The 15,992-nt window shown below is 33.8% G+C and overlaps 3 protein-coding genes across 3 annotated transcripts in view; 1 reads left to right on the top strand and 2 right to left on the bottom strand.

Moving 5' to 3' along the window:
- LOC143204166 (uncharacterized) overlaps nt 1-15,992 on the bottom strand; it is a 243,729-nt gene that overhangs the window by 59,833 nt on the left and 167,904 nt on the right. The gene's annotated exons all lie outside the window — the stretch shown is intronic.
- Chd64 (transgelin calponin-3) overlaps nt 1-15,992 on the top strand; it is a 41,971-nt gene that overhangs the window by 18,665 nt on the left and 7,314 nt on the right. The window lies entirely within an intron of this gene.
- LOC143204178 (uncharacterized) lies at nt 14,715-15,561 on the bottom strand. The gene is made up of 2 exons (XM_076416663.1): nt 15,031-15,561; nt 14,715-14,928 (listed from the first exon to the last, which is right to left on the bottom strand). Exons 1-2 carry the CDS (start codon nt 15,443-15,445, stop codon nt 14,726-14,728), a joined length of 618 nt encoding a protein of 205 aa, XP_076272778.1. The 5' UTR covers nt 15,446-15,561; the 3' UTR covers nt 14,715-14,725.

The raw sequence follows: 15,992 nt of genomic DNA, 5'->3' as shown, positions 1-15,992 counted from the left end.
TTTGAGAAATTTTGTCTGTGGTTATTTGTTGAATCGATAAAGACTTTGTTCCAAAATTTACTATTTATTCAGTAAATATTATAAAAGAAAATAACATATAATTCATTATTCTATAATGAAATTCAAAGATTGTTATATTCATTTTATACATCCAATTTTTTATTATTAAACGTACAAGAATCTCAGTCGATTATTATGTACATATTTTATTTTAAAACGTTTTTTTTTCGTATTAAAAATGTAAGTTTAATTAATTTATTGCTTTTTAGTGAGTTCCTTATCTATTTTATAAAATCTGTTCAATTGTTTTGCTAAAAATATTTTTATGATTCTTCTGGAACCAAGTCACGATTTGATGGGGGAAGGGGGGGAAATCGAGGGAAACGCTAGAATTTCAAGGGCACATACAACATTTTTACATATATTTTATCTAAAACGATCAAATGTTTGTGTATAATGTTATTACTGAACTCATGTGACGGAAAATCGGAAGTGGTTCTGTGCAAAAGCCATTCAGTTTGATTTTTAAACATTAACTATAGCATATCAGACCTCGTAGAAATATTGTAAACAGTTGCTTCTATGGTGGTAATTGTTAGAGCGTTTAGCTCCCAGTCGGAGTTTCATTCGCGTCGCGGACAATAATTTTTTATTTTTCTAGTTTAGTTAGAACATTTGTCAAATCACCTAGGCTGGCCAGCGGACTCCGGGGCCTGAAGAGCTGCTTATTTTTAGTCGTTGTTTTCTTATCCCTATTTTTCCTCATACGAGCTGCACATTGACTTGGCCTGCCCATTGTAATATTAAATAAAATAACTACGTAATTTATTGAGTAAATATCTAACACCAAAAAGAGAAAAATAAAATATTTTTAACAAAAAAATTGAACCGACTTAAAAAAATAAATTAAAAAATAAACTAAGATTTTTAACACAAAAAGAAACATTTAAAAATAAAACAAGTTCATAATAATCGTTGTAATAACTAAATAAAAATAAACAAAAACTTTATTTAACCTATAGGGTAAATTAGATGGCTCGGTGAATGGAGGTAAAACGAAATGTAACAGTGGTGTTTGCATTATGTAACCGTTATTTATTGACTTTATTAAAAATGTGAAAAATACTAAATAGATAAAACGGATGGCAGCGGTGTTACCTGTTGACGATGCTCAGGCAGTCCATGGTGGCACGTCTAGACCAAACGATAGTCGAGTACAGAAATGAAACGAAATACCCTTCAATAACATCCCAGATAAACGACTCGGGGTTGCCAGCTATTCGTTATCGGGTTCTAGTTGGCGCTGCTGGCACCCCGCCCGTGTTCAACATCTAGGATTATATTTCTGCGTATTTTGTAGACCGTTATTCCACGATATAAAATTCGACATGCCTCAAGGTCGCTGCAAACCTATCTACTACACGTATGTTATATTCTACTATATGTACACAATTTAGTTTAATATCTACCTAAACCTATTTATCTCTTTACAATATTATTTTACTATCAACTGATCAGTTTGAAGTCGGTGCCGAGCCACAAATTAGACAGATTTATTTTGTTCCTGTTTTAATTTTGTGTATATGTCACAAAATTATATTATATTTTTGTATTGTTTGGGCTCGGCACCGACTTCAAACTGTTGTATTTGATTACATCGAGTAGATATCTCTAAAAAATTGGGAAACTTTTATATATACAATGTAAAAAACACAGTTTTTTTAATTAAATTATAATTTTTACTTAAAATAATATAAAATTACTAAAATGCGAATATTAGTTGCTTGTTTTTTTGAACAACAAAGCAGTGACCAGTAATAATTACCCTCATGTCGCTATTCCCATCTTCTCTGGCATAGTCAATGTTTATGCAAGGAGTGGATTTTAAGGCAGAGACAACAGAGAGTTTTGGCCTTGTCTAGTATATTAGTCACATTACTCAAAAACTTGATCAAATGATATCCAAGCCTCCTTTTCCTTTTTAGTCCTCGTGTGCTTCGAAGGTGTAGTCGAAGATTCACTATATTTAGGCACAGTATTTATAAATTCTTTCATTAAGCCCAACTGTGGCCCTAGTCTGTTAGTTATAGTATGTTCTGCTAAATTGTTGTAATATATATGACAATAGACAGTTAAGAATAAGTATTTTCGTTTATGTAATAATACAAATTTTAAACTCGCTTTTGTTTGTTTTTGATATTGAAATGTTAAAATGTGACAGATTGGTGGGTGAGATGACTTTTTATTTTTTGTTTTCGGAATGAACATTCCAAATAACACAGGAATTAGTTAAGATTGTTAACAAATTTTTTAAAAGTTGAGAATATATTGGAAACCTTCTGGAAAACCGCTTCCACAGGGATCATGTAAGTTGGAGGAAATTAAATAAAACAAAGCTATTTTTACAATTATAATTCCATGCTTACAATTTAACTCCAAAACTTACTGTACAATCTAATATACCACTGTGATAGCTTTTACAAAAGAATAAAATGAAAACAACGAGCAATTAGCAAGCTAAAACAGATGCTCTTGTCTAAGTCAAGTACACCGAACGTATGTTGAGTTCCCATTAGAATAATTTTATCGTTCAATGCAAGGGAATTGTACTACTGAGTTCTTCGTTTTATTTTTCTAAAAGTCAGTAAATTTTTATGAACAGTTAAAGTGTACAGTTGACATGTCCAATTAAGCTAAAAGATTAAACACATACATTTTTACATTTTCTATAAAGACGCGTCTTTAAAAGATCAGGAAACCCTGATCCTGATCCCAAACCAAACCAAACCCATTGAATTAAAATACAAATTGTTGCAACATCCACCCTATTCGTCGTATTTAGTTTCCACTTACTTCACGACGGGTATATCCAGCAATAATATTTATTTTTGATGTATCTTGTATCAGAAAATTGATATTTTTCAGAATGACAATCTAATATAAAACTATTTTTAGCTATCATATGGCACTCAGCACTGAGGAACTACATACTGACACTTGGTTTTATGTGTCATAGCGTAAATTTGTTGCTTAATTTACAAGGACGTCTCTATAACGTCTGTTAAAGGTGTCATGGGTCAATTTATTGTCGCAAATATAAAAAAGCTGGTGCATCATCTCCAAGCGAATGCTAAAATACATTATAAATCAACGGGCAATAACAAATATCTCTTTATTGCTTCTATTAAACCAGCTGTAGCGACCTTGAGGCATGTCGAATTTTACATAATTTTACATACATTTTACATTTTTGAACACGGGCGGGGTGCCAGCACCGCCAACTAGAACCCGATAACGAATAGCTGGCAATCCCGAGACGTTTATCTGGGATGTTATTGAAGGGTATTTCCATTCATTCAGTACCCGACCATCGTTTGGTTTAGGCGTGCCACCATCGACTGCCCAAGCCTCGTCTCCAGGTAACACCGCTGCCATCCGTTTTATGTATTCACATAATGTAAACACCACTGTTTCATTTCGTTTTACCTCCATTCACCGAGCCATAGACCAATTTGGCTGCAAATGCCAAGACAAACAGGTGCATCATTATTAAAGTAATTTCTAGAACTCATATAAAATAGATTAGATTAGAGATAGGTCACACCTTGCCATCTAATATTGCACTTAAAATGAATTAAAATGTATTTGCATTTTTTATTAGAATATTACATTTAATTGTTAGATAATTAAGCAAGATAGTTCTTATTTAATAGTATGTGGATAATTTGATTAAATTACTAGGTATCCATTCACTCGTTTGTTATCACAAAAGGTTTTTATTAACACTAATTTTTAGTTGAATAATTTTATAAACAATTATTATTATTATTTATTATTATTTAATTAATACATTATTACTAGTCGTTTCCGTCTAACCTACAATTTGTCTTTATGATAACTTAAATCTAGGTATATAACTAGGAGGACCCATCGGTCCTATCTCAGTCTCTGGTGAAATAGTGTTTATACATGTCACTGCTGTATTTTTTAATATATGCACCTCACTACACAACACTACACAAGATCAGATGGTTTGATTCTTTTGAGTCGGTGTCCTGTTCTGGTGGTATACAAAAGTTGCAATATTTCAATATTCGTATGAGAATAGAGTCTTTCCTCGTGCCCCCTTGCAATTTTCTTGATTTCTTTAGTGACTATGGGTATCTGAAGGTCTCGATGTATAGTCCTATAGTATTTGGGTGCACCCACAATACCTCTCAGGACTTAGTTCTGAAAATTTTTTATTTTATTTATGTTACTCTTTGCAGAACATCCCCATAATTGAACTCCGTATGTCCATATAGGTTTCAGTATTTGCTTATATAATAGCAATTTATTATGTACTAATAATTGTGATTTTCTTCCAATTAGCCAGTACATTTTCCTATATTTCAATTCTAGTTCCTTTCTTTTCTTCTTTATATGTTCCTTCCAGCGAAGTTTCGCATCGAGATTCATTCCGAGATATTTAGCGTTGTGGCTATATGGAATGATGTAGTATTATTTAATGTTATTGGTGCTTGTACGGTCTATTTATAGGTGAACTGCACATTTACAGGTTTATTTTCATTAATTCTTATTTTCCAAGCTTGTGTCCAATTATTTATATTGTCACTTGCCTGTTGTCGCTGTGAAAACAAGGTTAATACATATAATACAATTATAAAGCTAATTTGGACCTATGGGGTTGCACTAAAAATTCAAATCAACTAGTCATACAACGCTGTCAAAACAAGTGTTTCGATTGATTACCAATTCCTATCGCTACGTAACCAACGAAGAATTGCACGATGACCTGGAAATAAAATGGATTTGCGAAGTTATCCAAGATTTAGCCTTGAAACACGAAAGAAGATTACTAAATCGTATTAACGTGGAAGCAATACAACTGCTGGACAGCGCACAGGATGTCAGGAGACTGAAACGAACAAAACCATACGAACTTGTGTGAACATTTAGTGTGTATTATTAGTGTAAACTATAGCTATAAGTTAATAATTAATACATAATTATAATTTTATAATTGAGGAAATATACTGATGTATTTTCTCGCACTCGTCTTGCTTGTTAATTAATCCAAGTACATAGGAAAAGTAGTAATAAATTAATTGTAAATTAAGATTGTACTAAGCGTATCTAATAAAGATGTTATAAAAAAAAACTTGCCTGTTGTAATTTTCGTGAGGCTTCTTCACTATTGTCTCCGACAGCTATAATCGCAGTATCATCAGCAAATGTAGCCATCGTAATATTTTCCATTTGTGATATATCACAAGTGTAGAGTAGATAAAGCATTGGTCCCAGTACACTTCCTATAAACCATTGATTATACAATACATTTATAAGATAGTGCCCATTTCGAACATAACAATAACAAAAAGTATTAACTTATGTTTCTTATTTATTGCCTGTTGCTCATTCAACTAATTTGAAGGAAACATACGAAAATATTAAAAGTTGTCTCCATACTACTTGATCAACAATGGGGATTTGCGAAGTTTCCATATGAGTTGGATAATGGTCAAAAATAACATTTTACTTAAAACTTCCTTCACCTTCAAGTACACCTTCTAAAAGAATCTCTCTAACGTTAAGCTTAGTGAAATTATTTGAAATTATTGATTAAGATTGTTATATTTGATTAAGAAACAATTGTGTGGAATATTTCCTATATGAGAAGCTAAACTGAACGAAATAACTTTTGTTGGTTCGAAGTAATGATGAGTAAAGAGAACAATAATGCGTAGGTATCATTTAAAGAATTAGTAAGCTTTTTAGCAATGTGTCTCTAATATAAACTTATCGTAAGTAATATGATAAGTTCAACACTCTTGGTTGTCTGATAAATCTTAGAATCCACTTCTTGCAAAACTGTCTGAAAACTTGAAGGTGCGAGTAAAGAGCACGAAGAATGGCTTGATCAGGACAAAAAAGAGATATGAGAGAGAGAAAAAAGAAGGAATACCAGACAGGAGGGAATATAAACATGATCACCGTTGAACACTTCACAGAGAACAACATCACATAAGGGAAAAAACCTATACATGAAAATTAGCAGAGAAAGATAAAAGAAAATGTGATTTTTTAATTTTTCATGCTGTTTCATGGAATAATACAAAAATCATAATATAATTTTATGTCATAAACACAAAATTAAAAAGGAATAAAACAAATCTATTTAATAAAACTATTTGGGCACGGTACCGACTTCAGACTGATTTTTATTTAATTGTTACAACGATTATTACGTAAATATTTTATTATACTTTTTTTTTGTGTTAAAAGTCTAAGTTACATTTTAGTAAGTTCCTTATTTATTTTTCGAAGTCGACTCACTTTTTTTGTTAAACATATTTGATCTTTTTAACATGTTCCTTCCAACGAAGTTATGCATCAAGATAAATATCGGAAGTGACAAAAAACTGATATCAAAATTTGGGTAAATTAATTTAAAATGTATTTGTAATTAGTAATTCTTTTTGTTCGTATTTTCATTATAGTACTAACTTGTTATTTCATATATTCGGTACGATATTATTTTACATTATACGATGTTTATTTTCCACGTTTAACTCAATTAAATCATTCTTTAGACATCGACATCATCAGAGTTGGTTTTCATAAGTTTCGACAGGCCAGAAATAATTTTCAGCGCTTTTTTAATTAGAAGTATAAATAAACTAATGTTTGTCTAAAATGTAATTGGACATTTTTACCGCCTTAAAATCTTGTTTGTTTTTGCTTCTGTTGAAAATGGATAATCGCAATTTATAGGTTATGACGTCATCTTACATATAAAATGTCTGTTTTTGTAATGAATAATCTCATATCTCGGTTTGTCTTTGGTTCTGAGGTTGCCTTAGGTTTACCATGAACTGTTTTCGGTTGGGGCTAAATGTTTTTCAGATGTTCTAGAATGCTGTTTACGAATTCTCAATCACTGTACTAGACCGCAAAACCATCCGGAGGCTAAAAATGAAAAATAAATCGATAGGATGATAGTTGACCTCGCTTAACATTTTGCTTACACAGAAATCTAACGAACAAAGTGGTGGGAACCTGGTTATTTACATTCACCAATTGTGGAAGGATAAAGCTTAGAATTCAGCATTTTCTTATAATGTTGATATATTTTTTTAAGTAACATTTAAGATGTACAGAGCATGGACAAAATAATATGAAGACCTGAGATAGGGATATTTTCTGAAAAATAAATCGATATTTTTCGATATTTTTTGAAAATAAATTGAATATAATTATTAATACACCTTTAAAATTGGTATTTAATTTTAAAGATCAATAAAATATATATATATATATATTACAAAAAAAATTGTAAAATGTCGATATTTTTTATACTTGCTGCAAAAAATATATCGTTTTTTTTTTTAAATATCAAAAGCGATATATCAATATTTTTTAAAATATCGATATTTATTTCGGTGGCCAACTCCCCTAACCTGATATACCCAATATTTATTTATTAATACGGTAGCCACCGCTTTATTTTAAAACACAAAAAAAGTACCCAAAAATACAATTAAAGCAGCAAATGTTAACGCATTAACGTAGTCAATCGTCAATAGTTCGCGTAGTAAATCAGGACGGTATAAAACTGCCTGGTAGTGAAAACATTATGGCTTTGGAAACGTCACTGTTGTATTGTTTCCTTTGAAAACGCTTGAGAGTACTAGAAATTAATCATTTAAAAAGTGGTTATTTAAAGGGGTTGTTAGAATTCTTCTTGTCGTTAAGCTAACTCAAAAAGTCTAACATTACCAAGGAATTTGTCTCGAATTTTGCATTGTAGTGTGACCACTTTGCACAAAATTTCGTGTACCGAGCCCTTGAAAATGCTGTAAAAGTCTTACGGTATGTTATTTATCAGAAACACGTACATTTGGGTGATACAGAGTGCATTGAAATACAGCAGATGCTCGTTAATGTGAACTAATTCAAACAAGGCGTAACATTTTTACATTCTCGAAATTTTTCCAATAGCAAATGTTTTATAAAATGAAAGGATTAATACATATACACATATTTATAATAAACTAAACAAATAAATATGCCGTTTACCATTGTCTGTGTATGATACTTCTTTTCTTTCAGCTCGATCTAAAGCTTGGTTAAAAAGTTGTATAGCTTTCGCGTTAGTCTCGACATCACCAACATTAATGAGAATGTCATCATCCTCACTGTCCATATAATCCTCCTTATCATCATTCGCATACCTATCTCCATTCAATAAAATAATATCGGCAAGAATACAAGCAAACTATTTTCCATAAGCTAACAACATTCAAGGACGCACTGACATTCGACTGCCATTATTTCCTAATTACACCTAAGGAACATTGTCATCTTTATCAGTGGTACAAAAGAGATTGTTCAAACATATGCAAATAAAAAACGTTTCCTCGTAGTGTCACCTGTTTTAATATCTCAAATAAGTTTTTAGGATTCTTTGAAAATTTTCATTAGTATAGTTTAATAAGTCTTATAGTATGTTCTAGTCATTGGTTTGACTAATGGAGTTACGCTCGATGACAGATACATGACAAAATCCTCGGTTGATGATCTGTGGGATGACTAGGTACATTATTTAACAGTAACAACGTTTTTGTTAGAAGGTTCTGTTCTATCACAACATTTTTCACCTTTTATCATCTTTAAATTATGTATATTGGTGATTGCTAAATCTTTGTCGTAGCTGAGGGACATCACTATCTTACAAACTATCTGTCATCCAAGCGGTTTTTGAATATCATAATCAACAGAGATATTACAGTTTTTAAATGAGTGTGGATTTTTTGCTTTTCCTATTATCACTGACCTTATTTCGTGTGAATCATTAGTATTAGTACAAGCTATTCTGCAAGCTATAAAAGTTATTCGCTGATTTTCCGGTTTTCTACTCGAAACATATGTTTTTTCTGGTAAAATTTTCCAAAAAAGACCACTTCCATCATCGTTATAAATTTATCTCGCTTTTATCGACAAATCGTTAACATCTCACACACAGTTAATACGGCTAATGTCAAGGAAATGATTATTAGAAACCAAATTTGTCGAAAAAATCAGATTTATTTAAATAAAGTGAACGAATCATTGTCAAAAACTCAATAAACAACCTAAAAAATCACTGTATTCGCTCGATATGGCTGCGGCCTACTGCTTCCTTTTTCCTAAACGTAAATTTCCTTTCCTGAATCTAGCCCATTCAGTCGACATAATAGAACATGAGATAAAAGTTCCGCTACCATTTTGATTACCTATAACTTTGCTCAAGGAAAAGATAAGTAAGCTTGGTTTTCATAAAAAGTTTATTTGGTCTTTACATTTTTTTTTTTTCGTTATGATTGAAAAATTATATCGGCTAAATCATAATCGCGATTTGCTATGCAACTTTCGGCATTTTTTAATGATATCCTGCAACATCTGAAGCTGAATTTCTTCAATTTCGTGACGAATATTGTCTTTAAGATGTTGAATAGTTTGGGGCTTATTCACATAAACTTTTGATTTAAAGAAAAAGCCATAAGTAAAAGTCTGCTGCTGTTAAATCCGGAGATCTGGCTGACCATGCTAAATCGCCAGTTCGCGAAATTAGTCTTCGTGGAAAAACGTCATTCAATAATTGAATTGTTGAACGGGCTGTGTGTGCTGTGGCCACATCTTGCTGAAACCACATGTTCTTGCTATTCCATTTTAGGCACAAAAAATTTCGAATCATGTCGCACCGTACGATAAATTGTGGTTTTGTGAGGCACTGGGCGATTAGGATATTTTTTACGCAATTTCCGCTGAGTGCTAATAATGGAACGATTATTTTCAATAAATATTGTCACTACTTCTGCTCGTTCTTGTGGTGTATATTTTTTTTTGTTCTGGCCTAAAAACCAGGCGGTGGAATGCATGACGCATACCTGGTCGCGGAGACTTGCCCTGGAGTGACAAGTTGGACCGGGTTATGTGGGACTGCCTCTGGGCTTACCAATACACTAAACCAAAACCGCCTCACAGTTGACCCCTGTGGATTACTACTGCTACTGCATTAAATTTGGGGATATGGCACCCGCTGATCGGGCAGCCGTTATTGGGCACGAGGGCCCGGCGATCCTATTGATCGCAAACCTGAGTTTACACACAACTGGGTATTGTTGTATGGGGGCAAAAGTTATGACTGTAGCGACGGATGAGGTCGTTTCAGCCTGGAAAAGGGGGGGAGCTTGGCGGTGACGCGGTGCTAAGCTCCCAGCATGTCGACCAGCTCGCGAACAAGCGCGTTTTCAGAAGAACTTGAGCTGAGTTGTTGTTTGTGGAATGATTATGATATGAAGTGCTTGATTTCTGGAGTGTCAGTTTCCCTATGAATTTGATTATTTCTGACAAACCATGGAGCGTTTAATATTCTCCTGAGGAGCTTATTTTGGAAAACTTGAAGCCGTTTGACCTGGTTGGGTGTAACAAACTTGAAGTAGACATTAGATCCGTAGAGGAGTACGGACCGAATTAACATCTTGTAAAATAAGCATTTGATGGAGATGGGAAGTCTGCTAGAAGGGCAGATCAGAGAAGATAGCAGGTTTGCTATCCCCGAACCTTTTTGGATTGCTTTCTGGATTTGGGAATGCCAACCGAACCGCCGGTCGAAGTGAAGACCTAGGTACGTGACGTTATCTAGCCATGGAATTATTGCGGTGTCCATCTTAAGTTGCGAATTAAACGCTTCTTATGGAAAATGATGGCCTGGGTTTTCAGGGGGTTGATTTGCAACCTCCAGAATTTGAACCACTTGACCTCTTGTGGTGTATATTTATCCATATTAAAATTTGGATGTCTACACAATACAATGATTAAAAATGGTAGCGGGACTTTTGCTTTTTTTTAAACTGTTTTAGTATACGATACGTGCTGTAAAACAAATTTAGATAAAACCATTTTCTATTTTACGAACCAATTTCCGATATTTTTTCGACTGAATCTACAGGACACATGACATTTTTCAAAGTTCGAAAGGCAATTAACTCGAATCCTACGACCTATAATAACCCCATCACCTTGTCGTTATGCCTATCAGAAAGGAGGAAGGAAGCCTCTCGTTAATAGACCCTTCCCAAGTCGAATGATAAACGATCAGTAGTTAAAACCCCATTTTCCGCGCTCCCCCATACGGGCTTCATTTACTTCTTTTTGTTCGTAGGTCAGTCAGTCGTCGACGCCGCCTAGATTCCCAAAGAATCAAAATCGGAAAGGAACAAGAGAACCGTGTTTACGGATCCGCCAGACTGTGAAAGGTCGCGGCGGTTTCAATCTTCGCGCTACCAACGGTCCGTTCCGAGAAGCCGACGCTGGTGCCTAATTAAAATTCATTAATTGTGGTAGACTCTCGGAAGTTGACTGTATAAAAATTTACCCCCGATTGTTATGTAACTTTTTATACAGTAAATCAGCCAATGTAACATGACCGAACGTATTGCTAAATCCAGTTTATAAACATTGACTGGATCGATGCAATTTTGAAATAGCAAAAAAAAAGAAAAACCACGTCTCGTTTTTATATTTCCGCACGTACACTGTATACACAACACTTTTGACACTGAAGATACATTATAATCAAATAATAGTGATTATAATCGTACTCTATGTCACGCACTATGCAATGGCGTCATAAACAAACTAAAATAAACAATAGCACTATAGAAATGACAGGGGACAATTCAAACGAACCAATCAAAAGCCTCGAAAAAGTGGTCCCAGAGTCTGCATTGGTGCAAACAATTCTTATTATATTAAATTATGTTTATTAGTTGCTAAGTCAGGACCTCACTAAAAGGACATAGTCATAGAGGCGCCGTGATTGGTCAGAACTCCTTTGAACTGATTCTAATGTTTGTTTTAATATTTTATTATATTGTTAACTAGCTGACCCGACAGACTTCGTCCTGTCAAAAAGATTTGTAATGTGGCAGTTTTTGTGCCTACGTATTTTAAAAAATTCTCCTGAACAGAACCATCACCCTGGTGATAGGGCGTTGTGAATAAAAAATAATTAAATAAAACATATATAAGGATTGAAAAGTAAGTAATCGCTTTATTGTTAATCATGTGAATCATAATTATTATTATTATTATCATTATATTGCTTTGTGGTATACGATGTTTTTTGTTTGATTACCTGGCGCATAGATAAACAAATCTGATGGTTTTCCAACACGGGAACAGGCAACATACAATTGACCATGTGAGAAACATGGGTTTTCTAGATTAATACCACAAACACTTAATGATTGCCCCTGGGACTTGTTTATAGTCATAGCAAAAGCAAGCCGTCAACATGTCTATAGGAAATTTGCCATTACCAATGTCAATGAGTTGTTTAGAGAATATGTTTCCAGATTGGTCATTTTGCAACTCGACACGCATATTCTTGCTTAAATGAAGTACTTTAACATGTTTCCACAAATTGGAGGACTTTAGACATGCATTGAGTTCATCAGCTGGCGTTGATCGTGGAATCACTGGCAATGTTTGACGAAAATCTCCTGCTAATAAAATCATTGCACCACCAAATCGGTTATTATTGCTACGTAGATCTTTTAAGGTTCTGTCTAAAGCCTCCAAAGATTTTTTATGTGCCATCGTGCATTCATCCCAAACAATCAATTTACATTGCTGCAAAACCTTTGCCATTGCAGAGTTCTTCGAAACGTTGCAGGTTGGAGTTTCATTGCTTTGCATATTTAATGGCAATTTTAGTGCTGAATGGGCTGTTCGACCACCTTCAAGCAAAGTTGCTGCGATTCCCGACGAAGCGAGTGCAAGTGCAATTTTATTTTGTGAGCGAATTGTTGCTAATATTAATGAAATAAAAAAAGTTTTTCCTGTACCACCAGGTGCATCTAAGAAATAAATCCCTCCAGTTTCATCATTTGTTACTTTCATAAGAGTTTCAAATACATACTTCTGTTGTTCATTTAATAGTGGAAGATTTGTTTGAATTTATTCTTTCAAAGCGTTGAGATCATACGTTTCTCGATGCAACTCTTGGTTAAAAGCGTCATGCATTGGACGATTGGGCGCGGTCAGGCCTAATTGAATTAATAGTTTGTTTGACATTATCAAGCACATGTCCTCAATTGAAATCAATGCTTCATTGTAAATTTCTTCACTGATTTGTATATTTGGATTTCCCATTCTATTCCGTATTTGATACAAAATATCATCACACATATAATCTTTGTACTTCATCCACAAATCAATTGGGTTTGATGGGAAGCATGTAGATATGATTATAGAAAACAATGTTCGTATTTGATGAGTGTGTGATGATATTACAGCATCATTGAGAGTTTGATCCCAATGAGCGTCATTTTCAAGCAATTGCAAACGTTGACAGGCTTCTCTGTAGGATCCACACAATTCACCATCAACAGTTCGTAACTGTTGGAATGATGTTGGGCCACGTACATTGACTAATAGCAGTCGTAAATAAAAACATTCATCATTGCTTGGATGTACTGAATAAATCCGGCCAATCGCATCGGTGGAATATACATCTGTATATCCTGGAACTGGTTTTCCTTGTTTCCGTCGTATAAATCTCCTTGAGGATTGATTCCAGGTATAATATTTTGGCATTTCAGAATATAGCAATGTTTGTGCGAAATCATCGTTTTGGCATGTCTCAAAAAAACTGGTTAATGTAGTAGATGGTGGCTGAGCAGCTCTTTGTACTGCGTTCTGTGCTGTAAAATACACTCTTTGTCCATTTTCTAAATGCACAGCTAAGTGAACAACAGAAGGGTGTCTCTCATGAATAGGAAAAGAAAATATTCGCCAAACTGCTTCATTACTACTGACATAGCGGCCCATTTGGTATTGGGTAACTTCATCATTAGAATTCTCTGCACCAATTTCAATCACAGCCATATCACTCCCTTTGCTTACATATTTGCAAATGTATTTAATCGATTTCACTGAATGGCAAGATTCAACGTTGATGTGTGCTTTGAATGTCTTTGATAAAATGGGTGAATATGGAACAATCCAACGATTATCTATTTCAATATCTTGTTGATTTAATTTGACAATTGTTGATTTTCCATTGTCTGCTGTCGATCTGCGACGATACAATGGATAACCGTCATTACCAGTAATTGTTTCCGATATTAATGTCCGTGGATATCGTTTTGAACATTTACCATCCATCATACACGGTGAATTTTGATTAAGAGTTCCACAGGGACCATGTATCATGTTTTTGATAACTACCTCATGCAATCCAGGATCTACTTGTACATTAGGGATTTCAGCTGATATCACTGCATCAACTTCATTTGGCCTTATCTTTTCAACCAACCAAATCAAAATGTGTGCATGTGGCAATCCTCGTTTCTGCCACTCCACAGAATACATCCAGCAGCGTGTCTCACCAAACACATTATGTTTTACGATGAAATTCATTAAAGATTTCAACTTTTGTCTAAAGACTCTGGCTGTAATATCATGACGATCAATGGATGATTTCCCAGGTAATAACTCCTGCTTAATTTCTATCCATTGCGGATTGCATGTAAATGTGATGAACAAATCTGCTGTACCATAATGACGAACATACGACATGGCATCTTGAGCATATTCGTGCATATGCCGAGGGCTTCCGATGTATGTTGCTGGAAGAATAGTCATCCGACCGACATTCTGTGCATTTCCATCAGTATTAATCGCATCTCGAAGGTCGGAGTTTGGTTTGATTCAACCTGATGAATGTTAATCTCTCCGTTTCAATTTTAACATACATGTCATCAACATATTTGTGATATAATCGCCGACATTTCAATATGTGATTATCTGCATTTTCCCGAATCATTAGGCGGTATGAATAATAGTTCATTGAACTGACTTTTTTGTTGGTTTCAGAACCTGTAAACAGATTTTGTTTTAATAACATTCAAATATAAAATTAAAATACATAATATAGTGACTGAGATATTATCGCCATAGCTAAACTAATATTTTAGTTACCTGTAATGGGATTTATCATTTTTATTGATAAATCGTAGCCATCTTCACCTTGCCAAAATATAATGGGATATTGCAGTGCATCATATGAGCGGTGTGTTTCCTTTATAGGTTGTAATTGAAAATTCCGACGATGTAAAACAATATCACGGGATTCCAAGTTTTCTCCAACTACAACGATAGCAACTTCATCAATAGTTGGTGCATTAAAACGTCTTGTATGTTGACCTGCAGGTGTTTTATCAGCTCTGATTACAATTTTGTGATTATCGGATGGCATCAGATCCAGGGCAGTTTTAAACAATATAATCAATTGATTGTGTTGATGAAATAAAGTTTGTAATTGTTCTACAATAGACCTTTTTACTAAATTGTTATGTGCACAACGCAGATCAATTTCTTGTGGTGAATTGCCCATAAAATAAATTTGCAGGAATTTGTTGTCGCTATCTGACACTGGTAACAGTGAACCTGCTCTGTGATATATTTGCCCTTGTATCTGTAAATAAAAAAAATATTATGGTGTGGTATAAATTAATGGATTGTCAATGATCAAACTTAAATAATATTTGATCTTAAAAAGTATATATTTAGTTTTAACTAATATCTATCAAATATAAAATATAATAAAAGTGTCACTGAAACTGAATCACCATATAATATGATGACTAAGTGATATATTTCGTAATGATTAAGAAATTGAAGATTAGTAACACATCTTAACTTTGGTGACAGAAAATTTTGTTCGCTAAAATAATTATGAGTAACTGCTATAATACATACCTTGAAAGTTGGCATAAAATTTTCCCGAACTGCATTTGTTGCCCCAAATGAAGTCATTTGAAAGCAATTGTTATATTGTTGAATATGTGTCAAAAAGTGTATAGAATCTGTTCCTATTCCTGAAACCAATGAGTACAATGGTTCTGGTGGTGGATCCAATTGTATCAATTTCACTTTACCAT

Source organism: Rhynchophorus ferrugineus, unplaced genomic scaffold, assembly GCF_030347505.1.
Source record: "Rhynchophorus ferrugineus isolate W39M unplaced genomic scaffold, kcgeb_rfMv2 rfM10, whole genome shotgun sequence".
NCBI classification, from domain to species: Eukaryota; Metazoa; Arthropoda; class Insecta; order Coleoptera; family Curculionidae; genus Rhynchophorus; species Rhynchophorus ferrugineus.
This window is presented reverse-complemented; position numbering and strand designations above follow the sequence as displayed.